Source organism: Pseudochaenichthys georgianus, chromosome 18 (assembly GCF_902827115.2).
Source record: "Pseudochaenichthys georgianus chromosome 18, fPseGeo1.2, whole genome shotgun sequence".
NCBI lineage: Eukaryota > Metazoa > Chordata > Actinopteri > Perciformes > Channichthyidae > Pseudochaenichthys > Pseudochaenichthys georgianus.
Window position 1 is genome coordinate 1,923,711 of NC_047520.1, and position 27,953 is coordinate 1,951,663.

Here is a 27,953-nt window from a genome sequence, read left to right on the forward strand (position 1 = left end):
TTTAACAAATACAAATATTCTTCTTTATTTCATTTCTGACCGTCTAGAAGTTTACCACAGTGCCTTCTTCACAAACTGTAGTGTAAAACATCCATATGCAATAACAACAATACTATTTAAAATCTTAAACTTTATTTAAGTTTCAGGGGGCGTTTGTGAAATTCTTCATACAAGTAGCAATATGTTACGGTGATGAGAACTTAGCAGCATGTTAATATTTACATAACAAAGGACGTTTCCATCCTAAAATGTGTTTAATTCAAGTACGGTAGGGATGGAAACCAAGTGAAAATATGTTCATGATATGTTTGTATATTAAGCTACGTCAGTGCTCCCTGAGTGCAGTACAGCTGATAAACTGTTCTGCTCAGAGCTGGACCCAGGTTCCTGGAAAAAAGGGAAAATTAAATGTAAATTAATTGCAATTTCTTACAGTACTGCCATTACGTCAATTTGTATCTGAACTGTGAGTAAACGCCACAGTACTTTGACTCAGGTTTTCAAGTTGATATCAACAAATACTATCGTACTTTTTGGACTATAAGCCGCGACTTTTTTCCCCATTTTTCTTGTACAGCTAACGGCCACTAGGGAACCTCCTACATCTATGGATTTTACAGGTAAAATTAACCACCTTTAACCCTATGGGCTCTAGGACCGGTCCGCGCTCCAGCAGGAAAAGCTGGAGGCCGGAAAAGAGCGAGACAAGGTAGCGCGCCAAAGTAAAAGTGGAACCGAGAGACAGAACGAGAGCAAGACAGACGGACAATTTAGCTGCTGCGGCTTATATGCGGGTGCGCCTTTTAGTCCGAAAAGTACGGTACATGGATCATTAGAGCATGCTGGGAGAAATATGAAACCAGTTGGACTACAAACCTTTTGAGCTTCCCGTATCTGATGGAGGAGAGGAGCTTCTCCTTATCAGATTCACCTGCACATCGCTCATAGGCTGTCAGGAGACTGAGATTAAGAGAGGAAGAAAGATTTGAATTAAATATCAACAATATCTTATAGTAGCGCAATGTCTTGTACTCGTGAATATAAGAGAGTTTGCATAAAAATGTGTTGATAAAACGGACAAGTCAAATCAAGCAATCTGATTGGTTCTTAGCCGTGATATAATGAGCGTATATCACGGGGAGAATTGTAGTTACTTTTCACAAGTCAGTATCCCTCCGCGTCTGAGAAAAAGCTACAACCGTTACAGCTGTTACATTACGTCCGTTATGAAACTAACTAGCAAAGCTCAAGATGGAAACATGTAAGGTTAACTTGGACCTCCGGGTGGCCTCACTATGGAGGAGTGGATTGAGGAGTGCCTCCAGCATCTCCAGAGAGCACCTAAACGACGACATGCAGAGCTGCGTGAAGAGCAGGTAGACCAACCGGAGAAGTAGCTCCATTCAAAAGATTTCTGATGCGTCTTGAAACAAAGCAGAGACATGATGGCCGTTAGTGGCCACAGGTGCAAAGCTCTCTCTAGAGCTGCTGGAAGCCAAATCTCGGGGACCGGAGAAAGTGGAGCAATATTCTCGCCACGCCAAGCGACAGCCTAGAACAACCTCAACAAGTAACCTCGTAAGCCATGCTACTGATGCTGGACAGGTTTTCAGTGGCAACACACACATTAATGTAAATAAATAGCCAAATAATGGATCAACGCTCTCTGTCTAATATGTTCGCTAGCTGTTAGTGGTGTTGCATAGCAACCACCTCGCACTATGTTTCTCGCAGAAGGCAACGGAGGGACTATTTTATTTTGAACATCATTATTTACTAATAAAAACTATTTAAATTAGAGTGTGCATTTTTCTTTCATATTGCCACACTTGGTAACCGTTTTATAAAAGCAATAGCTCACTTCAGGCCGTGGTGTATGCTCATTATATCACAGCTAAGGGGCGTGGTTCGGCCCGACGCCAAGTATACCCTCATGTTTCAACCTGGTTTTTAATTACCCAAAGTCAGAAATGTCTCCTTTATTTTTTTATCGTATTCTTTGTTATATGAACACATATTTCATATTCCTTCAACTTACCGGTCCCATTTTGTCTATTGCATTATTGTATTGGGTTTCATGTCTAACTCTTTCATGCTGGGTACATTGTGTGTTGCACTGCTGGAGGAGGAGCATGAGACTTAAGATTACAATGTAGTTTTGCGACATGAAAAATAAACCTTTGAATCCTTGAAATGTAATGTTTTAATAATAATACATTTTATTTATATAGACGGCTTTCAAGGCTCTCAAGGTTGCCATACAAGACACACAAAACTAAAAATGGAGGGAGAGTCAGAAACTAAAGGGCAGCAGGTGAAGTTTTGCTTCCATGATATCTATCTCTGCTCGTGCCAACTGCCTCGTTCTTTGTATACGTTATCTAAAAACACCGTTGTTGCTGCTGCAGGAAATCCTGAGTGCATTGCCAGGAACGAAAGGTGGGAATACTTGATCAGGTGAGATGTGTGAACATCCTGTCTCGTGGGTTACCTGAGTGGGGTGCTGTAGAGCTCCAGGACAGCAGCTGCTTTGTCTCCCGACAGTCCGCTCACCTGCATCAGCTGCCGCGCAAACACTTCTTTCACCGTCTGACTCTGAGAGGGAGAGATGTATTTATTCAAATAGATTATGAACCGATGAGCTGATAACCAGTTCTATCACAAACATAAAAAGGTTGCTTGGTCTAATTAGAAAAATATTGTTTGTCAAGTATGCCTCAGTGACGAGACATCCCTTCTGCTATCGTATTAAGTTCATGAACATTGTATAATAATAATGCATTTTATTTATATAGCGCTTTTCACAACTCAAAGACGCTTTACAGGATGAGGGAGGGTAGACAAACAAGGACAGTCAAGAGGAAGATGATTGAGAGGGGCGGGGCTTATGGGTAGACAGAGTTGAAAAGATGTGTTTTGAGGCGGGACTGAAAGACTGTGAGGGACTCAGAGTCACGGAGATCTTGCGTGTGTGAGAGAAGGGGGGGCCAGATGGTGGAGGGCTTTGTAGGTGAGGACCAGAGTGTTGTAGTTGATGGGAGACAGGAAGCCAGTGGAGGTCTTTGAGGACTGGGATATCAGATACTGTTCCCTAACTGGGGACATGTTCTCAACTGTCTTCTGAATAAAGAATTGTAAAAAATAGATTCTGGACCAACAGGGTAGTTGGAAATTAAAACAGTTATTGCGAAAAGTCTTTCTTTAAATGCAAAAACAAAGAGACGGACACACACACCTTGTTTTTGATTGCACCGTGGTTGAACTCTGCAAAGGAGATAAGAGAGCAGGGGGGGGTCCCTCTCTCCTCCTCCTCCCCATCCCCCTCCAGCTCTCTGGAGCGACACGTCAGTGTACAGTTCTGGAAAACAGATTAAAACGTTTATTATCATAACTATTCCACTTGTTTTGGGGCCGACTTGGACACAATATACTCATTTCTTTATAGAACAAGGCTTCAAAAGGCTAGAAGAACATGTCTGAGTGATTGAAGTCGAGGCAAAACCCTACCGACGATTTTAAAAACATATACATGTATTGCTTTTATAAAATATGTATTTAAACGTTTACCTGGTAGAGTTTATTAAGGTATCGAGTCATGACGGTGAGGTAGGCCATCGACTCCCTCACGTCCTGGACTCTCTTCACAAAGAAGCGATCAATAACCTGACACACACACACACACACACACACACACACACACACACACACACACACACACACACACACACACACACACACACACACACACACACACACACACACACACACACACACACACACACACACACACACACACACAAAAGACAACATGTATACATCAGAGACTCGCTGGAGACGCTGTAGTACACGTGCCGGCCTGTAAGTGGCGCCGTACTTCTGCCACGAAATACACCAAAAGCAGCGAAGAAGACCCCCGGAGCATGGTTGCCATGGTTGCCCTTCTGTTTATGCCCCGCGGTGGATTTAGCAGCAGGTAGTTCATGTAGTTCTCCATGTCCACTTGTTGCCGATGGTTGTGGTAGAGGAGCTAGTGTTGCACGGTGTACCGATACTCGAAAGGTACCGCGATACTCTGCCGTTAAAAACCGTACGATTCCTCCGTCTCATTAGTATCGGTACTTTAAGAATGATGGGGGAAAGTACTCCGGGGAGAAAGCGCCGTTTTAATAAGAGCCGTGTGTGTTCAGCGCTCTGCTTCCACTCCCTGCACTGCAGCCGTGTCTGCAGTCCCTCCCCTCTCAAGCACGCGCTAAGCCCCTCCCCTCTCAAGCACGCGCTAAGCCCCTCGCCTCTCTCGTGCACGCGCTAAGTCCCTCCCCTCTCAAGCACGCTCTAAGTCCCTCCCCTCTCTCAAGCACACTCTAAGTCCCTCCCCTCTCAAGCACGCTCTAAGTCCCTCCCCTCTCTCAAGCACGCTCCAAGTCCCTCTCCTCTCAAGCACGCTCTAAGTCCCTCCCCTCTCAAGCACGCTCTAAGTCCCTCCCCTCTCTCGTGCACGCGCTAAGTCCCTCCCCTCTCAAGCACGCGCTAAGTCCCTCCCCTCTCTCAAGCACGCTCTAAGTCCCTCCCCTCTCAAGCACGCTCTAAGTCCCTCCCCTCTCAAGCAGGCGCTAAGTGCCTCCCCTCTCAAGCACGCACTAAGTCCCTCCCCTCTCAAGCACGCTCTAAGTCCCTCCCCTCTCAAGCACGCGCTAAGTGCCTCCCCTCTCAAGCATGCTCTAAGTCCCTCCCCTCTCAAGCACGCTCTAAGTCCCTCCCCTCTCTCGTGCACGCTCCAAGTGCCTCCCCTCTCTCAAGCACGCTCCAAGTCCCTCCCCTCTCTCAAGCACGCTCTAAGTCCCTCCCCCAAGCACGCTCTAAGTCCCTCCCCCAAGCACGCTCTAAGTCCCTCCCCTCTCTCGTGCACGCTCTAAGTGCCTCCCCTCTCTCAAGCACGCTCCAAGTCCCTCCCCTCTCAAGCACGCTCTAAGTGCCTCCCCTCTCAAGCACGCTCTAAGTCCCTCTCCTCTCTCAAGCACGCTCTAAGTGCCTCCGATCTCTCGTGCACGCTCTAAGTCCCTCCCCTCTCTCGTGCACGCTCTAAGTGCCTCCCCTCTCTCGTGCACGCTCTAAGTCCCTCCCTTCTCTCGTGCACGCTCTAAGTCCCTCCCCTCTCTCGTGCACGTGCTAAGTCCCTCCCCTCTCTGAAGCACGCGCTAAGTGCCTCCCCTCTCTCAAGCATGTGCTAAGTGCCTCCCCTCTCAAGCACGCTCTAAGTGCCTCCCCTCTCAAGCACGCTCTAAGTCCCTCCCCTCTCAAGCACGTTCTAAGTCCCTCCCCTCTCTCGTGCACGCTCCAAGTGCCTCCCCTCTCTCAAGCACGCTCCAAGTCCCTCCCCTCTCTCAAGCACGCTCTAAGTGCCTCCCCTCTCTCAAGCACGCTCCAAGTGCCTCCCCTCTCAAGCACGCGCTAAGTCCCTCCCCTCTCTCGTGCATGCTCCGAGTCCCTCCCCTCTCAAGCACGCTCTAAGTCCCTCCCCTCTCAAGCACGCTCTAAGTGCCTCCCCTCTCAAGCACGCTCTAAGTGCCTCCCCTCTCTCAAGCACGCTCTAAGTCCCTCCCCTCTCTCAAGCACGCGCTAAGTGCCTCCCCTCTCTCAAGCACGCTCTAAGTGCCTCCCCTCTCTCAAGCACGCTCTAAGTGCCTCCCCTCTCTCAAGCACGCTCTAAGTCCCTCCCCTCTCTCGTGCACGCTCTAAGTGCCTCCCCTCTCTCGTGCACGCTCTAAGTGCCTCCCCTCTCTCGTGCATGCTCTAAGTCCCTCCCCTCTCAAGCACGCTCTAAGTCCCTCCCCTCTCTCGTGCACGCTCTAAGTGCCTCCCCTCTCAAGCACGCTCTAAGTCCCTCCCCTCTCTCAAGCACGCTCTAAGTGCCTCCCATCTCTCGTGCACGCTCTAAGTCCCTCCCCTCTCTCGTGCACACTCTAAGTGCCTCCCCTCTCTCGTGCACGCGCTAGCTGCCAGAGCATGTGAGAAAGCGAGAAGCATGGCTGCAAGTGGGAGTGTTATGCCGCTGCGCCTTCGGCTTGTTGACAAAAAAGACGCCAGAAGCGAAAAACAAAAAAGTTGTTTATTGATGATGCTTAAATTGTATTTAATACAAATTCTAGTCATTTATTTAATTTATTGTTCGCATTGTTTAAAAGTTTGTGTTCTGGTTCTGGTGTGAAATAAAGCAGAATAATTACATTTAAGACTGTTTCCCTTTTTTTCGCAATCTCAATTCTTGACTTGGTATCGAAACCAAAATGTTGGTATCGTGACAACACTAAGAGGAGCTGTAGATGTTGCACTAACATCTGTAGCATGGTCAGTAGCACTAGCTACTGACCATGCTACAGCAGTGAGCAGGAGGCGGGGCTATGGCTTCATCCTTATCAGGAAATGATTGTATGGGGCGTACACACGGAGCCGTTTGGCCCCCAGAGCGTTCCGGTTGCAGATCTATCCACCTATACGTAGCGGATACAACCGTTTGCGTTCTCGTGTAAACAGCACCTAAAGCACCATGCAGGTGTGTGAGTGTGTGTTCTCTCACCTGTGTGTTGACGATGGCCTGCTGCAGCGTGGTCTCAGGTAAACTCAGGTGAGAGGCAGCCTTCCCACACTCCTCCACCAGGTAGCAGGGGTTACGCAGACCACAGCGCTTCAGACGGAACTGATGAGGAGAAGAAAGGAACATTTCTCGTTGTGCACGTGTAAAAAATCACTCTTTATATAATTTGAGTAACAGCATCGTAGAATGTCAATTAGTGTTTTTAAATTTATAACAAGATGGAAAATGGGTTTTTTTTATCAAAAGATACGGAGAGTAAAAGCAAAGAAACTCATTACAGAAGATTTAACCTTTTTGATTTGCGATTAAATGTTTAAATTAATCATCAAGTGCAAATAAAACTTAAGATGCACCCTATGTACCTACTTTTGGACATGCACTTGAAGACAGACATGTATATACATTTTAAGTATCCATATATGTATGTTTACAGTTCCACCGAATTATTATATTGTTATTTTGATATATTCCGTGTTTCACTCGTATACCTGTTGCTGCTTTACCCATAGAATAACCCTACAGGGATTGATAAAGGTTCATCTAATCTTAAATATGATTTTCTACATTTCATATCATAATAAACTGAAAATATCTTTGGGATTATTGCCCATCTGTCGGGCAAAACAAGCCATGTCAAGTCAGCATGCAGGGCTCTGGTTAACGGAGTACATGACTAATCATTCGACGGAGAAGACTCAAGTTGACGGAGATGTATTTTCTTCACCTTCTGTTCCCTGAAGCGCCCGTCGATGATGCTGCCGCACAGGTCGTCCATCCTCTTCCTCTCGATGATGTAATCCAGGACGAGCTCACGGCCGACGGGGGTCCGCAACTGACCTGGAGTCAGAGAAAAACTAAATGATTACGAGTTGGAATTTATTACAAAAATGGGGACATTGCAGAAGCGGTGGACGGTCAAAGTGAAGAGAGTAAACTTCGGTGAGGAAATGTTGAATATGGTTCGTCTATTTGGACGATATAAATAAAATAATTTATTTATATTCTTGGTCTGTACTTTAAACTGATTTCTACTAACTGCACACTTTTTATTTTAGCATTATTTTGTAATCTGCCATATGTCTAATGTTTGGTTTGTGTAATGTGATAAATGTAAAAAATCAATAAATACATGTTTAAAAATAATAATAATAATAATTATGAGTTTATGTAGATAGTCTTGAGACATGCTAAGGGACACAAGGTGATGTGATTCTCTTCCTCACTTCCTATGTCTTTTACTTTATGTTAAAGGTCCCCTATTGTACTGTTTTTCATCAATATATCACAGGTCTCAGATATATACAGAGCCTGGCTCTGATTGGCTGAAACACCAAACAGCCCTGTTTGCAAAGTGCTGATTCTCTGTCTGTTACTTTAGATCAAATCAAATCAAGTTTATTTATAAAGCACATTTTAAAACAACTTTCGGTCGCGCCAAAGTGCTGTACATGAATAAAAAATATACGGAACATATTGCAATTTGTAGCATTTAAGTTAAAAACAACAAATATAAAGGCAGACAGTTAAAATACAAAATGAAAAATGTCATGCTCTGCTCACTTTTAAAAGGCCAGAGAGAAAAAGTGTGTTTTTAGAGAGGATTTAAAAGCCCCTAGTGTCTGGGCCGACCTCACAGGTAAGGGCAGAGTGTTCCAGAGCCTGGGACCAGCTGCTGCGAAGGCTCGGTGCCCTCTAGTTTTTAGCCTGGTTTTCGGCACTACCAGCAGCATTTGGTCGGCAGACCTTAGAGCTCTGGCTGGGGTGTATCGCTGGATTAAGTCAGCTATATAAGCCGGAGCCAGCCCGTTTAGGGCCTTAAAAACAAATAAAAGGAGTTTAAAATCTATTCGGAACCGAACTGGAAGCCAGTGAAGTGAGGCCAGAATGGGGGTAATGTGGTCACGCCTTTTGTGGCCAGTCAGGAGACGTGCAGCTGCGTTCTGTACTAGCTGCAGGCGTTTTATGGATGCCTGATCCATGCCCACATACAAAGCGTTGCAGTAGTCCAGTCGCGATGTCACAAAAGCGTTAATTACCCTCTCTAAGTCTTTAAAAGATAAAAACGACTTGGTCTTAGCCAATAGTCGTAATTTAAAAAAGCAGGTTTTGACTACGCTGCTGACCTGTTTATGGAATTTAAAAGTGCTATTGAAGGTTACTCCAAGGTTCGTTACAGCGGGGAGGATGTTTTTACTCAGGGAGCCAAGAATGTCAACCTGGGAGGCCGGAGGTTGGGGTCCAAAAAAAATTACCTCGGTCTTGCTCTCGTTGAGGGTGAGGAAGTTTTGGCTCAGCCAGGATTTAATTTCAGCCAAGCAGTCCATCAATTGCTGTAAGGAGTTGGCATTAGCATTGAGAGGTAGATATATCTGAACGTCATCAGCGTAGCAGTGGAAGGGGATGTTGTGCTTGGAGAGAATTGCACCTAGGGGCAGTATATATAATAGAAAGAGGATGGGGCCCAGAATAGAACCTTGGGGAACCCCACAGGTAAGGGGGGCTTTTGCAGAGGAGAAGGCACCTAGCTGCACTGAAAGGCTACGGTCTGTTAGGTAGGACCTGAACCATGCCAGAGCAGAGCCTGTGATGCCTGCGGACTGTTCGAGCCGCGACAACAGAATGCTGTGGTCCACGGTATCGAAGGCCGCTGTCAGGTCCAACAGCACCAGGACAGCTGGGCTACCTGAGTCGGCGGCTAGGAGGAGATCATTAAAAACTCTTAAAAGGGCTGTTTCAGTACTATGCATGGGTTTGAAACCAGACTGAAACTTTTCATGGATGCCATGCATGGTTAAAAAAGACTGCAGCTGGGCGTAGACTACTCGCTCCAGCGGTTTAGATAAAAACGGTAGCTGGGAGATGGGCCTAAAATTTGCAAGAATGGAGGGGTCGAGATTTTTCTTTTTTAGCAGTGGCTTGACCACAGCATGTTTGAAGGCAGCTGGGACACATCCTGAGCTGAGAGAGGTGTTTATAAGTAATAAAATACTTGCTCCAACTGAATCGAAAACGTCTCTGAGAAGGCGAGAGGGAATGCTGTCTGAGGTGCAGTTTGTCGGCCGCAGGTGCTTGACAACATCTGAGAGAGAAGAGAGGGATACAGGCTCAAAGTGGTCGAGGACAGCAGCACACAGAAGAGGGGCAGAATCTGGGTTAGCACTAGTGTGGGCTAGCCTAAGAGCAGATACTTTTTCAATAAAAAATGACAGAAACTTATCACAGAGAGTAGTCGATGGTACAATTGGAGAAACATCACAGGGATTAATGATCGAGTTGAGGACATTAAAAAGAACCTGAGGTTTGTGGCTGTTCTTAGAGATTAACAGAGAAATGTGCTCTGTCTTGGCTGCTTTCACTGCCGTCTGGTAGATGAAAATAAGGAGCCCCTCCCCACGCCCCTCTGAGAGACATTTCGTTACAAAGAACACATAAGGCGCGTTCACACCGGAGTACTTTCCCCTTTTAGTTCCGATAGTTCCTGGGATTTTGCGTTCACACCAAAAAGAGAACTTAGTTCATGAGAACTGTTCCCCCCTTTTCAGTCCCTGCTAGAGAGGGGCTACTCTCCTGGGGAGAAACAAGTTCCAATGTCTGATTGGCTGGGCGAATTGCAAACCACGCCCCGTAAAACTCAGAAACGTTTTGTGAAGCCGTCATTGTATTTGCTGGCATTAGCATTATTAGCATTAGCATTATTAGCATTAGCCCAGCGCAGAAACGCAGAGAGACTAACTAATGGCAACACAAAAGAAAACATGGGAGCGGTGGAGATGAGGAGGTGTCGGCGTTCTGGCGATTTACTCAGAAGGCTTCAGTCGAAGCTGCTGGGACTCCCAGCAGCCAGTCCCCAACTCCGGGGACTTCGGGCGGCAGTATACGCCGTGAAGTGGTTTGCGGCCTGCCAGTAAACCCAAAGCAGAAGAAGAAGAAGTGACGTCAGCAGCTTAATTTGCGTTATCTTCCCCCAGGGACTTATTCCGGTGTGAACGCGATCGGCTCTTAGTTCCATGGGGGCACTAAGTGCGGCAAAGTACTTGGTGTGAAAGCGGCTATTGTGTTCTAGGAGGAGATTCAGGCAATTAAAGGGGGGGGGGGGGGGGGGTAACCTTGGTTGCTGATTGGCTAATGGCTACTCAAGACAAAACATCGTTATGACATCATAAAGTGGCCAAAATCTGATCAGCTCATTTTCAGACAGGTTTCTATAGAAATGGATCAAAAAGAGAGAAAATCTTTGTTCCTGAAACTTTCAGAGTCTCTTTCCACAGAGGGGACACATGTTGATGTAGAAGAGACATGAAGAAGAGGGGACACATGTTGATGTAGAAGAGACATGAAGAAGAGGGGACACATGTTGATGTAGAAGAGACATTAAGAAGAGGGGACACATGTTGATGTAGAAGAGACATGGAGAAGAGGGGACACATGTTGATGTAGAAGAGACATGAAGAAGAGGGGACACATGTTGATGTAGAAGAGACATGAAGAAGAGGGGACACATGTTGATGTAGAAGAGACATGAGAAGAGAGGACACATGTTGATGTAGAAGAGACATGAAGAAGAGGGGACACATGTTGATGTAGAAGAGACATGGAAGAAGAGGGGACACATGTTGATGTAGGAAGAGACATGAAGAAGAGGGGACACATGTTGATGTAGAAGAGACATGAAGAAGAGGGGACACATGTTGATGTAGAAGAGACATGAAGAAGAGGGGACACATGTTGATGTAGAAGAGACATGGAGAAGAGAGGGACACATGTTGATGTAGAAGAGACATGGAGAAGAGGGGACACATGTTGATGTAGAAGAGACATGGAGAAGAGGGGACACATGTTGATGGAGAAGAGACAGTGAAGAAGAGGGGACACATGTTGATGTAGAAGAGACATGGAGAAGAGGGGACACATGTTGATGTAGAAGAGACATGAAGAAGAGGGGACACATGTTGATGTAGAAGAGACATGAAGAAGAGGGGACACATGTTGATGTAGAAGAGACATGAGAAGAGGGGACACATGTTGATGTAGAAGAGACATGAAGAAGAGGGGACACATGTTGATGTAGAAGAGACATGAAGAAGAGGGGACACATGTTGATGTAGAAGAGACATGAAGAAGAGGGGACACATGTTGATGTAGAAGAGACATGAAGAAGAGGGGACACATGTTGATGTAGAAGAGACATGAAGAAGAGGGGACACATGTTGATGTAGAAGAGACATGAAGAAGAGGGGACACATGTTGATGTAGAAGAGACATGAAGAAGAGGGGACACATGTTGATGTAGAAGAGACATGAAGAAGAGGGGACACATGTTGATGTAGAAGAGACATGAAGAAGAGGGGACACATGTTGATGTAGAAGAGACATGAAGAAGAGGGGACACATGTTGATGTAGAAGAGACATGAAGAAGAGGGGACACATGTTGATGTAGAAGAGACATGAAGAAGAGGGGACACATGTTGATGTAGAAGAGACATGAGGAAGAGGGGACACATGTTGATGTAGAAGAGACATGAAGAAGAGGGGACACATGTTGATGTAGAAGAGACATGAAGAAGAGGGGACACATGTTGATGTAGAAGAGACATGAAGAAGAGGGGACACATGTTGATGTAGAAGAGACATGAAGAAGAGGGGACACATGTTGATGTAGAAGAGACATGAAGAAGAGGGGACACATGTTGATGTAGAAGAGACATGGAGAAGAGAGGACACATGTTGATGTAGAAGAGACATGGAGAAGAGGGGACACATGTTGATGTAGAAGAGACATGGAGAAGAGGGGACACATGTTGATGTAGAAGAGACATGAAGAAGAGGGGACACATGTTGATGTAGAAGAGACATGAAGAAGAGGGGACACATGTTGATGTAGAAGAGACATGGAGAAGAGGGGACACATGTTGATGTAGAAGAGACATGAAGAAGAGGGGACACATGTTGATGTAGAAGAGACATGAAGAAGAGGGGACACGTGTTGATGTAGAAGAGACATGAAGAAGAGGGGACACGTGTTGATGTAGAAGAGACATGAAGAAGAGGGGACACATGTTGATGTAGAAGAGACATGGAGAAGAGGGGACACATGGTGACGTAGAAGAGACATGAAGAAGAGGGGACACATGTTGATGTAGAAGAGACATGAAGAAGAGGGGACACATGTTGATGTAGAAGAGACATGAGGAAGAAGGGACATATGTTGATGTAGAAGAGACATGAAGAAGAGGGGACACATGTTGATGTAGAAGAGCCATGAAGAAGAGGGGACACATGTTGATGTAGAAGAGACATGAAGAAGAGGGGACACATGTTGATGTAGAAGAGACATGGAGAAGAGGGGACACATGTTGATGTAGAAGAGACATGAAGAAGAGGGGACACATGTTGATGTAGAAGAGACATGAAGAAGAGGGGACACATGTTGATGTAGAAGAGACATGGAGAAGAGGGGACACATGTTGATGCAGAAGAGACATGAGGAAGAGGGGACACATGTTGATGTAGAAGAGACATGAAGAAGAGGGGACACATGTTGATGTAGAAGAGACATGAGGAAGAGGGGACACATGTTGATGTAGAAGAGACATGAAGAAGAGGGGACACATGTTGATGCAGAAGAGACATGAGGAAGAGGGGACACATGTTGATGTAGAAGAGACATGAAGAAGAGGGGACACATGTTGATGTAGAAGAGACATGAGGAAGAGGGGACACATGTTGATGTAGAAGAGACATGAAGAAGAGGGGACACATGTTGATGCAGAAGAGACATGAGGAAGAGGGGACACATGTTGATGTAGAAGAGACATGAAGAAGAGGGGACACATGTTGATGCAGAAGAGACATGAGGAAGAGGGGACACATGTTGATGTAGAAGAGACATGAGGAAGAGGGGACACATGTTGATGTAGAAGAGACATGAAGAAGAGGGGACACATGTTGATGTAGAAGAGACATGGAGAAGAGGGGACACATGTTGATGTAGAAGAGACACGGAGAAGAGGGGACACATGTTGATGTAGAAGAGACATGGAGAAGAGGGGACACATGTTGATGTAGAAGAGACATGAAGAAGAGGGGACACATGTTGATGTAGAAGAGACATGGAGAAGAGGGGACACATGTTGATGTAGAAGAGACATGAAGAAGAGGGGACACATGTTGATGTAGAAGAGACATGAAGAAGAGGGGACACATGTTGATGTAGAAGAGACATGGAGAAGAGGGGACACATGTTGATGCAGAAGAGACATGAGGAAGAGGGGACACATGTTGATGTAGAAGAGACATGAAGAAGAGGGGACACATGTTGATGTAGAAGAGACATGAGGAAGAGGGGACACATGTTGATGTAGAAGAGACATGAAGAAGAGGGGACACATGTTGATGTAGAAGAGACATGGAGAAGAGGGGACACATGTTGATGTAGAAGAGACATGAAGAAGAGGGGACACATGTTGATGTAGAAGAGACATGAAGAAGAGGGGACACATGTTGATGTAGAAGAGACATGAAGAAGAGGGGACACGTGTTGACGTTGCGTTACCTGGAATAGGCGCGACCTTCTCCCGAGCGACCCACAGGAAGTCTCCCACGTTGAGCTTCCTCACGTCGAACGTCACGCCGTTCCTCTGCAGCTCTTTCACCAGATCCTGCTTGCAGTTTTTGCTTCCGCTTCACAAACACACCGACCGTTCAGGACACACACACACACACACACACACACACACACACACACACACACACACACACACATTTAAAACACACCGCGGCCTTACCCCGTCGTCTCGATGAAGTCCACGCAGAGGATGATCTCGTAGGAGCCGGGAAGGAGACTCCAGGACTTTCTGCTCGGTACATTTTGGGGTTTCCCCGAAAAGAACATCCCGGGAACGAGAACCCTCGGCTGGGAAGCGGAGGAGGTCGGCCTCTCCGTAGCTCTGGAGAAAGACGGTTCAATTCCTTTTATTGTATTTACACAATCATAAAACATAACGGAGATATTTCGGTCTTAAATATATATTCCTTACACATTTTACAGAAACATTTCAAGCTAAAACACACAAAGGAAAGTCTACGTATTTTCGTATATAAAAGTAGAACGCACCGTATTTTTCCGTATTTACTTTTTACATGTATATAGTTGACGTATTTTTGCATTTTACTTGCACCGTTGTATATATTTGTGGACTATATTTATTCCTTTTGATGTCGTAAGTTGTTGGACGAGGCTGGGACTTAAGTTTGTCAGAACCAAGACCATCTTGAATGCTTAACTGGTCTCTAAACACTTCGTCTATACAACATATGACAAAAGGAAAATAAAGGCACTTAAATGCATTTCAGAGTAGAGTTACTTGTTGAGATAATGATACGTCTTTGATAGGTTTTGAAGCACACTCACTGTATTCTCTCCTCTTCCTTCTCCTCTTCGTCATCGTCACTAACAGTGAGGTCCACAATCCCCGGGCCACCTTCCTCTCCCTCCTCCTGCTCGTTCCCTTCACTCCTGTCTCCTTCTGGACCTTTAGTTCCCTCTAAAGACTCGAGGCGCTCCCCTAAAGCCAGACCCTCTTCTGTCAGAGAATACCTGAAGAGGGAGGAAGATCGAACTCCATTTAAACGAAAGAGAAGCCCCCGTTTCCACTTCAAAACACTCGTACAGAAATAATGCGTGTGTCAATCAACCAATCGAGTGTGTGTGTGTGTGTGTGTGTGTGTGTGTGTGTGTGTGTGTGTGTTTCCTCTGTACCTTGCAGGGTTGTGGGTCTTCATCACCAGGTTCTTCTGGATCAGAGTGCTCACTGAAGACCAGGCCGTGTACTTACTGCCCAGATCTGGCTACAGACACATACAAGTTGAATTAAAATACAAATATTCAGGACGCTCTGATCAGGGTACCCTGTGCCGTCATATCAGTCAATAAATGGCCAATACAAAAGCTAATTTTGCACCAAAAACATTAATATTTCATGCCTACAGACTCAACTTTGTTTTTGAATAAAGAGTATTATTATGAAGTATTTTCAATTGGAGTATTTTCTCTGCTTTTGACGACAATGTGTGAGTAATAATAACAGTTTATTGTTAACAGGACATCCCAACACAACAAGTCCCTTTGTATACATTAGTTTCAGAACATCGGTGTGTTCATTTCCCCTACGTAATCCTCCACAAAGAACTCCCTGAATATTGAGTAGAATAGAAAGTAGGAGTCAGCCATCTTGTTGTTGTTTTTTCAAAAATGGAATGCCTGGGCAAAGTTACCCAGAATGCATCGTCACTGTTGCCACGGCCACATCTCTACATGTGAGGTCATGCAGAAATTCCAAGTGATGTCACGATGACACTGTACTGTGCTTTGTGACATCATCGATAGTTCCAAATGGAAACTTGCAAGGAGACCAGTTTGAGCCTTAAGCGACAGCATATCTTGGCTTAGCAGAAACCACTTTGACGCTGACAACACACCACGAAATTCAGTTTCCCCCCCGTGAAGAAACAGTTACCAGTTGCTACCGTGTGTGTATCATTGTCATCTTAAAACAACATGTCCTGCAATAAGGAACAAGTGGAATTGGGAGGCGACTACGCTGGAGTTAAGAGGAGTCTTGGGGCAGTGCAAGAACTCCTCAAGACCCAACATGTGGAAATACAATCCATACAAAAACAGTTCGGCAGCTTTCCAGCGCTGGGGGAGCAGTTTGACGCTCTGAAGGCCGAGGGAGATGTCGCGAGGCGCAAGTGTGCCTACCTCGAAAAAGTAGCGAGGGTTCTTAGTGAGAAGATCGAAAATAACGTTACCGTAGAGGCGATGTTCCAGGGACTAATCCAGACGAACAAGGAATTGGAGCGTGAACGACAGATCCTCGAGGCACAGATGTTTGACAAGATAGATAAGCTGGATAGCATCGATGCTATCAAAGCCGAGCATGAAGCTGCACTACGTGGACGGAGAGAGCTCGAAGCACAGATTAAAGCGGTGCGTTCGTCGATCCAAGGCTATTCCGCTGCCCAGGAAACGCTCGATGCACTGAGAAGCGACACAGAGGAAACCATCAGAGTAAACGGTGGCCTTGAGGAAGAACTCGAGTGTCTCAAGCAAAGGAAAGAGGAACTTCAGGAACGTTTCCAAGTGTCTAAGGCGGAGATGGAGACGGTTTTCCAGAAGAACCAGGCTCTGCAGCAGGAAGTGGACGAGCTCCGCAGGGAGCTTGAGAATGAAAGCATGGTGCAGTTTGAGATGGATGAAATGAACCGGTCGAAATATAAGGAGAGGAGCCAAACCGAAGACTTGCAAGAAGAGATCTTTGAGCTTTCACAGAGGCTTCTGGTTTTCGAGGAACTTCAGGTGGCATACGAAATTGCGAAGGAAGAAAAAAAGTTGATTTCCCAGCAAATCCAATTGTTGCAACAAAAGAAAGTCGAGTTGTGCCAAGACCTTGAGAACGAGGACACCATTAGGGAAAGTTACAACGCAATGGTGACAGAAAAAGCCGCCGTGAGCCTCGAACATGTCTCCCTGCGAGAAGAAGTGTTGCAGCTCAAGAAAAGGCATCTGCGTTTCATGGAGCTCGAGGACTCTTACAAGGAGGCGAAAGCTGAGAGAGAGGACGTTAAGAGGAAGAACGAGGCTTTGATGAACAAGATCCAGGGTTTGAGCAACGAGGTTCACAAGGAAAAGCATCTCAGGATCAACTACGAGGCTTTGAAGGCATCCAACGAGACCTTGGGGTGCGATAGTGCCGCCATGACGATGGATCTCGTGGAACTTAACCTGGAGATTGGTGTTTTGAGGAAGGGTCGTCCTCAGAACAAAACCCTGCAGGAAAAGATGAACGACCTGCAGTCTATGTGTGATGAGTCGCTGAGGGAAAGAAACACCGCGGATCAGAATCCAAACGCCGATCAGGACCGAAAGAACGGCTTGAATGTGAACAACGTCACCGTTCACAATGACTTCCTTGAACTCAAGAAAACGGTTCAGGAGAATCGAGCTCAGCGGGCCAAAAACACCGCGGATCAGAATCCAAACGGCGATCTCGGACAAAGGGTCCAAGAAGATCAAGACCGATTGAACGGCTTGAATGTGAACAACGTCACCGTTCACAATGACTTCCTTGAACTCAAGAAAACGGTTCAGGAGAATCGAGCTCAGCGGGCCAAAAACACCGCGGATCAGAATCCAAACGGCGATCTCGGACAAAGGGTCCAAGAAGATCAAGACCGATTGAACGGCTTGAATGTGAACAACGTCACCGTTCACAATGACTTCCTTGAACTCAAGAAAACGGTTCAGGAGAATCGAGCTCAGCGGGCCAGGAGATAAAAGCCACTAACCTATCCGTGGCATAGCGGGTTTTCTCCGGGGGCGCCGGGTTTTTCCCAAAATGTACGATTTAAAAAAACCAGACATTAGTAAGATGTCTTAGCATGACATCAGGGGCTTAGATATTCTTCCAGCAAGCTACAATTGCCACGAGATAAATACCACAGGTTAAAGTTCATTAACTTGTCTGTGGCATAACGGGTTTTCTCCGGGGGCGCCGGGTTTTTCCCAAAATGTACGATTTAAAAAAAAAAAACATTAGTAAGATGTCTTAGCATGACATCAGGGGGCTTAGATATTCTTCCAGCAAGCTACAATTGCCACGAGATAAATACCACGGGTTAAAGTTCATTAACTTGTCCGTGGCATAACGGGTTTTCTCCGGGAGCGCCGGGTTTTTCCCAAAATGTACGATTTAAAAAAAACAGACATTAGTAAGATGTCTTAGCATGACATCAGGGGCTTAGATATTCTTCCAGCAAGCTACAATTGCCACGAGATAAATACCACAGGTTAAAGTTCATTAACTTGTCCGTGGCAAAGCGGGATTTCTCCGGGAGCGCCGGGTTTTCCCAAATGTACGATTTAAAAAATAAATAAAACATTAGAACTTTATTTTAATTCAATAACATGGATCTTTTTTATTATTATTACATGTCACTTGTTAGACGCTTTTACCCAAAGCGACTCACATACTCAATACTGTGGACCCCCTGATCCCAACACCTAGGCACTAACCCACTGCGCCACACGCCTCCATCTTAATCTAGTGCTTGGAGTTTTGAAGAAGGGTCGGTCTCATGTGGTGACATTCGATCACTTGGATGGTTTGAAAGCGGGAAATGACCTCCTGCTAAATAATCTGGATGATGTCAACGAAGAGATTGAGGTTCAACGGTGACTTTTAAACATTATTAAGATTGTCTTAGCATGGCATCAAGGGGCTACACATGTTTTACCAGCAAGCTACAACCTTACATTCATAATGTCAGCGGAGGGAGGGGGGGCGGCGCTGCGGAACAGCAGAGTGGCGAGGGAGAGCTGTCGTCTTCCCTTCACAAGCTTCAAACATTCAAACATGTATTTATCGTGTGATTTTGGAAATAAAAGTTTCATATTCTGAAAGCCAAGACTTTGTTTATTTAAAATCAAACAAAACACCCGAACACTTCCTTTATGTGTGCTGTTGTAAAGTGTTTTTATTGTAAAGTATTTGTATTGTATGTACAGCACTTTGGCGCGACCAAAAATCGTTTTGAAAATGTGCTATATAAATAAAACTTGATTTGCTTTAAATAGTTCATTATTCTGTGTCATAATGCTTCGTGGTCATTTCAGAGCGTCTACCGTGTTAAACTGTTACAGCCCACACGCAATGATCCAATACTTCTAAATATTGGTGTTTAATAATGTCAACATAAATAAAAGGAGGTAAAAGACTGACAGTTATGCACCAGAACATCTCGATTAGTGCCGTCCATTATCACATTCCTTACGGGAGATTAGAAGCAGGGATGGTCGTAAATGTCAACACACAGAATAAGGTTAAATATCTAAAGTACAGACAGAATTATTCCCTAACATGTGTGATTTTTTTATTTGTGCTGTTGTAAAGTATTTGTATTGTATGTTTGGCTCGACCAAAAATCGTTTTGAAAATGTGCTATATAAATAAAACTTGATTTGCTTTAAATAGTTCATTATTCTGTGTCGTAATGCTTCGTGGTCATTTCAGAGCGTCTACCGTGTTAAACTGTTACCGCCCACACGCAATGATCCAATACTTCTACATATTGGTGTTTAACAATGTCAAAATAAATAAAAGGAGGTAAAGACCGACAGTTATGCACCAGAACATCTCGATTAGTGCCGTCCATTATCACATTCCTTACGGGAGATTAGAAGCAGGGATGGTCGTAAATGTCAACACACAGAATAAGGTTAAATATCTAAAGTACAGACAGAATTATTCCCTAACATGTGTGATTTTTTTATTTGTGCTGTTGTAAAGTATTTGTATTGTATGTTTGGCTCGACCAAAAATCGTTTTGAAAATGTGCTATATAAATAAAACTTGATTTGCTTTAAATAGTTCATTATTCTGTGTCATAATGCTTCGTGGTCATTTCAGAGCGTCTACCGTGTTAAACTGTTACAGCCCACACGCAATGATCCAATACTTCTACATATTGGTGTTTAACAATGTCAAAATAAATAACAGGAGGTAAAAGACTGACAGTTCTGCACCAGAACATCTCGATTAGTGCCGTCCATTATCACATTCCTTACGGGAGATTAGAAGCCGGGATGGTCGTAAATGTCAACACACAGAATAAGGTTAAATATCTAAAGTAAAGACGGAATTATTCCCTAACATGTGTGATTTTTTTATTTGTGCTGTTGTAAAGTGTTTTTATTGTAAAGTATTTGTATTGTATGTACAGCACTTTGGCTCGACCAAAAATCGTTTTCAAAATGTGCTAGATAAATAAAACTTGATTTGCTTTAAATAGTTCATTATTCTGTGTCATAATGCTTCGTGGTCATTTCAGAGCGTCTACCGTGTTAAACTGTTACAGCCCACACGCAATGATCCAATACTTCTAAATGTTGGTGTTTAATAATGTCAACATAAATAAAAGGAGGTAAAAGACCGACAGTTATGCACCAGAACATCTCGATTAGTGCCGTCCATTATCACATTCCTTACGGGAGATTAGAAGCAGGGATGGTCGTAAATGTCAACACACAGAATAAGGTTAAATATCTAAAGTAAAGACGGCACCAGAACATCTCGATTAGTGCCATCCATATTCACATTCCTTACGGGAGATTAGAAGCCGGGATGGTCGTAAATGTCAACACACAGAATAAGGTGAAATATCTAAAGTAAAGACGGCACCAGAACATCTCGATTAGTGCCATCCATATTCACATTCCTTACGGGAGATTAGAAGCCGGGATGGTCGTAAATGTCAACACACAGAATAAGGTGAAATATCTAAAGTACACCAGAACATCTCGATTAGTGCCGTCGTCATTTTAAGTTAAGTTGCTACGCCACTATTTTATCTTAGCGAAAGCAAAAACGCTAATTTTCAAATATATGAAATAATGTTTAAAATCATTAGTCGTGTCAAATCCTCGCTTTATTTGGGTGTAATAAGCAGGTTTAAATGCAACGAATACTCCACTCACCACAGAGAAGGACTTATCGCAGAGCTGCTGAGCTTCGGCTTGGAGCTCCATCTTAAACATGTAGCCTTTGCCGCCTGGGATCTGGAGGGAGAGACATCAAATGGAGCCACGGTGCAACACATGGAGGTGTTTTGTGTAGATGTGATGGAGGAAGGCGTACCTGAGACGCTCGGTAAAGTGTGAGCAGAACAGCGTGGCCTCCAGACCGTCTCTGGGGCACGTACTCCCTCTTCTTCCTTGCCCCTCCCCCTTTGTTTTTCCCTTGATCCCCGGCCGCATTCTTCTACGAGGACAGTTCAACAGAAGAAGTCACAAATAAGAGATTTTCAATGGCATATAGGGTGAATGACACACACACGCACACGCACACACACACACACGGAGACAATTCAACACACACGGAGACACTTGAACACAGACAAGGAGACACTTGAACACACACATACGGAGACACTTGAACACACACACATGGAGACACTTGAACACACACATGAACACACACGGAGACACTTGAACACACACACACACACATGAACACACAGAGAGACACTTGAACACACACACATGGAGACACTTGAACACAGACACGGAGACAATTGAACACACACATGAACACACATGGAGACACTTGAACACACACACACACACACACACACACACACACACTTTAGGGCTGTTTTTGCACACGATTGATGATAATCATGTATTTAGTCGAATAATTTTGACCACTTAGTTAAAAATAACACATTTCCAAACACGTGTCTGTTTTGAGATGTTATTATTGGGATTTCTTCCCCATGGAATTGTGTCTTTACACAGTGAGATGAACACACACACACACACTTCTACACACACTCCATCTACCTTTCTGGGCAGATCCAGGCTGTTGTTGTCCTGTCGGCCAGCAGGGGGCACTCCTTCGGGGAGAGAGTGGATCGGAGCGTCTGGACCTACAGGAAAAGACAGATTAGAACTTCAAGACATTTTATTCCATCTTAGTATTTGTAGGTATTCGTTTCCTAGCTTCGCCTTTGGGTATTACTCATAGGTCGTGCAGAGAAATTAGAATGACGTTTTTATGTATACGAATGTTATATATTTGTGTAAAGCTACCCATCTATTCTCTTTTAGCTATCTTATCAGTGTTTCCCCTTCCATTGTCTCTTCCGGTATCCTTCGATTGGACCACGCCAATTAGTCATTCGAGACAAAAAAGTCCACTGCAAAAGACTTTGATAAAAACATTATATTAAAAGGTTTTTTTCACAACTTTTTTGGGTTCAATCTTTAAAGGAACTTCCGCCCTAATAGAAAATACCACAAATCTAATCATTTTCAGGATTTTAACCCTTTAAATGCCATTTTGAATACCATACTTTTCGGACTATAAAGCGCACCTGCATATAAGCCGCAGCAGCTAAACTGTCCGTCTGTCTTGCTCTCGTTCTGTCTCTCGGTTCCACTTTTACTTTGGCGCGCTACCTGTCTCACTCTTTTCCGGCCTCCAGCTTTTCCTGCTGGAGCCCGCCGCTTAAAGGTGGCGGGCGCGGACCGGTCCTAGAGCCCATAGAGTTAAAGGTGGTTAATTTGACCTGTAAAATCCATAGATGTAGGAGGTTCCCTAGTGGCCGTTAGCTGTACAAAAACATGGGGGAAAAAGTCGCGGCTTATAGTCCGAAAAGTACGGTAGTTATTTTCCAAAAAATACATTTCTGGGGACTGGCTCTGATTTTATCACAGTCTTGGATGTGTCAAAGATTAGCAACAAAATAGATTTGTTTGCATTATTAGTTTTTGCACAAAGTCAGATTGAACAAAAAAGTCACGCATTAGTCATTCGGGACCAAACTGTCCACAGTGATACCGGAGGGGTCATATATATTATATATAGCGCCAAATCGCAACTGAAGTAATCTATCTACGGTCACTTTTCACATTGAACACGTGCTCTTTTATTAAATATACTAAACGCTTGTGTTATTTATCCAATGTATGTGCATGTTTCAGAGTCCACTAGTATCGTATTAATCGTAATTACGATTATGGCTTGCAACGATTACGAAAACAACGTAATCGAAATATAAAGATTATTTTTTTATTATTATTAATTTCAGTTGAGTTATTCTTAAAGTTCAGGGTAATCAACTGTTAAAAACATACTTTCAAATAGTTTTTCTCCAATAAATTGATGTTTTCAAAGTACACGGATAATCGTTTTTAATAATCGTGATATCAATTATTGACCCAACTAATCCAGATTATGATTTTTGCCATAATCGAGCAGCCCTAGTGTCCACTGCTTTGCGCATTCACATTCTGTCCTCCGCTCTGTTTCTGAAGGGCGGGGCTCCACACACACACACACACACACACACACACACACACACACACACACACACACACACACACACACACACACACACACACACACACACACACACACACACACACACACACACACACACACACACACACACACACACACACACACACACACACACACACACACACACACACACACACACACACACACACACACACACACACACACACACACACAATCAGAGACGGAGGAAAGGAGGAGAACAATAAAGTCAAACAAATCTGCATTATAGCCCTGAGCTCTGCTGTTGGTCCCCCCACCCCCACCACTGTTCAAAATCCCGTTTGTGTCCCCCCCGCTTTCAAATCCGTTTATTATTATTTTGTAACCTCAAGCCGCCATCGTCACGGAGGAGCAGGACACACAGCCTCGGTGGACGTGCGCACGTTCTAAAAATAGCTCACTGATGATGAGCAGGTACCGCGGTTTGAACTGGAGACAGCGAACAAGAAGAAACGCCAACAGCAGCAGCAGATCAGAGACTTGGGTGAGAAATAAGTAAATCAGCTCAGGTTAATCAAAGTTCACAAATATTACACCCCCCCCCCCCACTATCAGGCTTTTCTTGGTGTATTGTTTGTAGTTGTTCTAATGTATGTTATTTATATTTGTTGCGACTCCCACTCTTAAATAGTTCCCCATCTTGTCTTCACCCCTCTCTCAAAGCCGGCTTCAATGTCTTTCTTTAATGGTCCTGTCTTTAAGTGACTGAACCCCCCCCCCCCGTTCCTCACCGTTCTCTCTGAGATACCGCTGCAGTTTCTGATCCAGTATTTTACAGATGCCGTCTCCAAAGCTCTGCAGGATTTTGGCCTCCTTGGCGTTTTGAAGCGGCAGAGGATACTTGTTCAAAGAGCTGATGGCCTGCCAAGCAAGACGGAAGCAAACGTGAATTACAAACAAAGAAACGTCAGTGACCTTAAAGCAGTAACTCCACATCTGCTGTGTACACTTTCTGTTGCTTTTCAAGTGTGCACGCAGAACATATAATGTGTGTTATCCTGTGACTTTAACAAGAAGTTAAAAGTCTGGAAAGAAACGTGATGACCAACACGTGCAAACCACAGATCATTATATGAAGAAACTGACTTTTCAGTAAAAAAAAAAAGTGGTGTTTTTAGAAATTAATTTTTTTACTATTTTCATGTTTTTTCAAGGTCGTGAAGGATTTTCCATATCAGTGCACGACTTCTTTGAATAACTGTTTCTTCGTTCCATATGTGTGTGCGTAACTTATGAAAGCATCAGATGTTTCAATTAAAAACTATAATGTAGTATTACTAGAAAACGAGCAATTCTGAAAATGCATATGTGTTGTATTCAGATTTTGCTTTTTCAAAGAAAACCTGGTCAAATAATGTCTGTTAGGAAATTATTTCACACACACACACAGTGACAGACGGTCACACACACACACACACACACACACACAGTGACAGACACACACAGTGACAGACACAGTCACACACACACAGTGACAGACGGTCACACACACACACACACACACACACACACACACACACACACACACACACACACACACACACACACACACACACACAGTGACAGACACACACAGTGACAGACACAGTCACACACACACAGTGACAGACGGTCACACACACACATACACACACACACACACACACAGTGACAGACACAGTCACACACACACAGTGACAGACACAGTCACACACACACACACACACACACACACACACACACACACACACACACACACACACACACACACACATAGACACACACACACACACACACACACACACACATCGTGACACACACATCGTGACAGACACAGTCACACACACACAGTCTCACACACACACAGGCACACACACACAAAATTAAGAGTAAAAGATATCCGGTGAGGTCGTGTAAATATGTGTAAAATACATTTTGAATGCAGGACTTTGCTTAAGGCTATAACAGGGCCTTTCTTCACCGTGGTGTCACTACTTACTATGACTGTAAAACCTAACAGTAAATAAGGACATGACATATCAAGGCCTGAGCACTTCGTTCCGATGTCTTACCTTCTGGTAGACGTACTGCAGCTTCAGGCCCTTCTCTTTGGCGGCGTCCCGCAGCTCAGTGAGCCACTGGAGGAACAGAGGGTTGGGGCAGGAGGGCAGGGGGCGTTTCCGACCCAACCGGACCTGCTGCGAGGCGGGCATCCCTTTGGACCTGGGGGCAGAGGGGGGGTGACCAAGTACTTTTACTAAGGTACGTTTATTTAGATAGCACATCTTAGCCTTGACTTAAAATAAAAGTACTGCTTAACTACAGCTTTGAGGTACTTGTACTCGAGTATTTCCATTTGATGCTACTTCATACTTCTACTGCACTAACTTGAAAAGGGAAATCATGCAATCTTACTCCACTTAATTATTATTATTAAAACAGCTCAGTGACATTATTTAAATATTTTACAAAAAGTCAATCAGAACTGTGTTTGTCTAAAACAGTCTGATGCTACTTGATGCAACAACAGTATTATCACATGTTTAAATATAATCATATACACACATACAGGCCATTTTTCTGCACTATGCTTAAAAGTACATTTGCTGTTCATTTTGTTTCCCTATTACTTAATTAAGATGTTGAATGCAGGACTTTTACTTGTAATTAAGTATTTTAATGTACCGTTTCTTCAGTAAAGCATCTGAGAAATGTCACTGTAGCTGACCAGAGCTAGCCTGGTGCTAACAACAGCGCTAACGTTAGCTAGCATAAGCTAACGTTAGCGCTCCCTCATTAGCTATTTTAGCCGTTTTTCCATAAAAGTCACATTATTTAACAATATGAGCAACACGTGAAGGGAGTTTTTAGCAGATAATACGTTAAGAAAGTCGTGGTTTTTGCGTTAAAAAGAGGCTCACCTTTCACTGATGAGTTTACAGCTGGATCTGGCGCGTTGATTTTCAAAGACTTCCTGTTTACATCAGTCATGTGACCGGAAGTGGAAGACGGGGAAAGAATGTGAAATGTGACATCTAGTGGTGAAATGTGTATTAAAAGGGTTAAATATAAGGATTAATTATTCTTAAATAATACTTTAAAAAAAGTAAAATAACACGAAATGTTTAAGGGAAATATTTGTTTTATTGTTTTGATGTATCTCCCTTATTTTTGAAGTGAAGATGCTCTTTGTATTATTTCTATTTAATTAAAGACATTAATTATTCTTTATATAATTGTATATAAATCCCCCTTAATTTATTTGTATGTTGATATTCTTCAATTGAATGTTATTACATCCTGTGTGAGAATGTTTCGGTAGAATCAATTCAAATGTAAAATATTAAAAAAAAAATTGTATTTAAAAAATTGCTTTCTATTCAAGTATTGCATAGTTTTGAGATACTAGTTTACTACATGTCAGAGGCAACGATATACAATTACAACAATAACTTATAAATGAAATTATGATGTAATAATTTAAAGAAACACGTAAGACTTGAATACAAGGGAAGTTTCGCAGTACCTTTACATTGTTGTTTAATCTTTCGGGAACAAAATACATGTTGCTTTTATTGCCAAGACATTAAAACCACCTCAATATACCTCCAGCTTTTCCTATATTTGTATTCAAGCCCTAGATCTACCAATCGTATTGTTGAATGTCCACAAGGTGTGTTAGAGCTTGGTAAACATGGCTCTGCACCCTGCAACATATTACCTGTAAAGTACTTCCTTCTTTGAACACTTGCGAATGTCTTCAAAGGACACATGTTGTTGTGTTGCCTATTCCTTGACTCAGCTGGAATGTAGTATGCATGTTTCTGCTGTGACAGGCATTGTGTTGCCCTTAAAGGGGACCTATCATGCAAAATGCACTTTGTGATGTCTGTTATACATCAACACGTGTCCCCGGTGTGTCGGGGAACTCACGCAGCGTCAGAAAATAAACCCCCTCTCTTTTCCTCCGTACCCAAATCTCTAAAAACGGGGAACAACGGAGCTGATCCAGATTTGCGTCCGATATGACGTAACATCTGAAATGTGGACCCACGGCCCAATCAGAAACATTGCTATCAGAAACAATGCCCGACTGTTTAGGACGTAATATGGTCTGTGTTTACATTAGCATGCTAACACTCAGAGCTAACCTGTGCTGGAGAGCATGTGTGTGAAGAAGCAGGAAGTAGAAAGGAACTCACCTTGTGGTGTAACCGGGAGAGAGGAAGCCTTTGAGCTCCAGACTGTTTCAGATCCTTGATAATCCATGATATGGCGTTTCATCACGGCAGCATTTAGTTTAGACGGTAGCTGCCGGGTCCCGCATGAGCTCAGACCCTCCTCTTTAAAGCTTTATCCCCAAATCAGCACTTTAGAAACAGGAAGTGAAACAGAGGGACATGAGGCGTGGCTAGAATGATCTGTTTGGTATTTTGAGCAAAACACTTCATAGACATGTTTT

The 27,953-nt window shown here is 44.0% G+C and overlaps 1 protein-coding gene across 3 annotated transcripts; it reads right to left on the reverse strand.

Moving 5' to 3' along the window:
* mus81 (MUS81 structure-specific endonuclease subunit) lies at positions 1 to 26,472 on the reverse strand. Of its 3 annotated transcripts, none has more exons than XM_034106465.2 (17): positions 26,413 to 26,472; positions 25,564 to 25,714; positions 24,244 to 24,373; positions 21,991 to 22,076; positions 21,287 to 21,406; positions 21,127 to 21,207; positions 15,352 to 15,440; positions 15,004 to 15,189; positions 14,378 to 14,539; positions 14,146 to 14,273; positions 7,317 to 7,429; positions 6,575 to 6,694; positions 3,568 to 3,663; positions 3,236 to 3,358; positions 2,492 to 2,595; positions 877 to 960; positions 1 to 387 (listed from the first exon to the last, which is right to left on the reverse strand). In XM_034106465.2, exons 2-17 carry the CDS (start codon positions 25,702 to 25,704, stop codon positions 321 to 323), a joined length of 1,830 nt encoding a protein of 609 aa, XP_033962356.1. In that variant the 5' UTR covers positions 25,705 to 25,714; positions 26,413 to 26,472; the 3' UTR covers positions 1 to 320. The 3 variants fall into 3 exon arrangements, 2 of the variants coding, with proteins under 2 accessions (XP_033962356.1, XP_033962355.1); XM_034106464.2 differs by having other exon boundaries at positions 21,287 to 21,409; XR_011644936.1 differs by lacking the exon at positions 1 to 387 and adding an exon at positions 1,279 to 1,423 and having other exon boundaries at positions 876 to 960; positions 21,287 to 21,409.
* Between the last annotated feature and the right edge of the window lie 1,481 nt (positions 26,473 to 27,953).

What these genes read in the sequence shown, in the direction of transcription:
- mus81 (XM_034106464.2), bottom strand. Translation starts at nt 25,704, where the DNA reads ATGCCCGCCTCGCAGCAGGTCCGGTTGGGTCGGAAACGCCCCCTGCCC. An exon ending in GCGGTATCTCAGAGAGAACG is followed by an intron (nt 22,077 to 24,243) that starts GTGAGGAACGGG and finishes CTTTTCCTGTAG; the next exon opens with GTCCAGACGCTCCGATCCAC. An exon ending in AGATACGGGAAGCTCAAAAG is followed by an intron (nt 388 to 876) that starts GTTTGTAGTCCA and finishes CCTTTTTTCCAG; the next exon opens with GAACCTGGGTCCAGCTCTGA.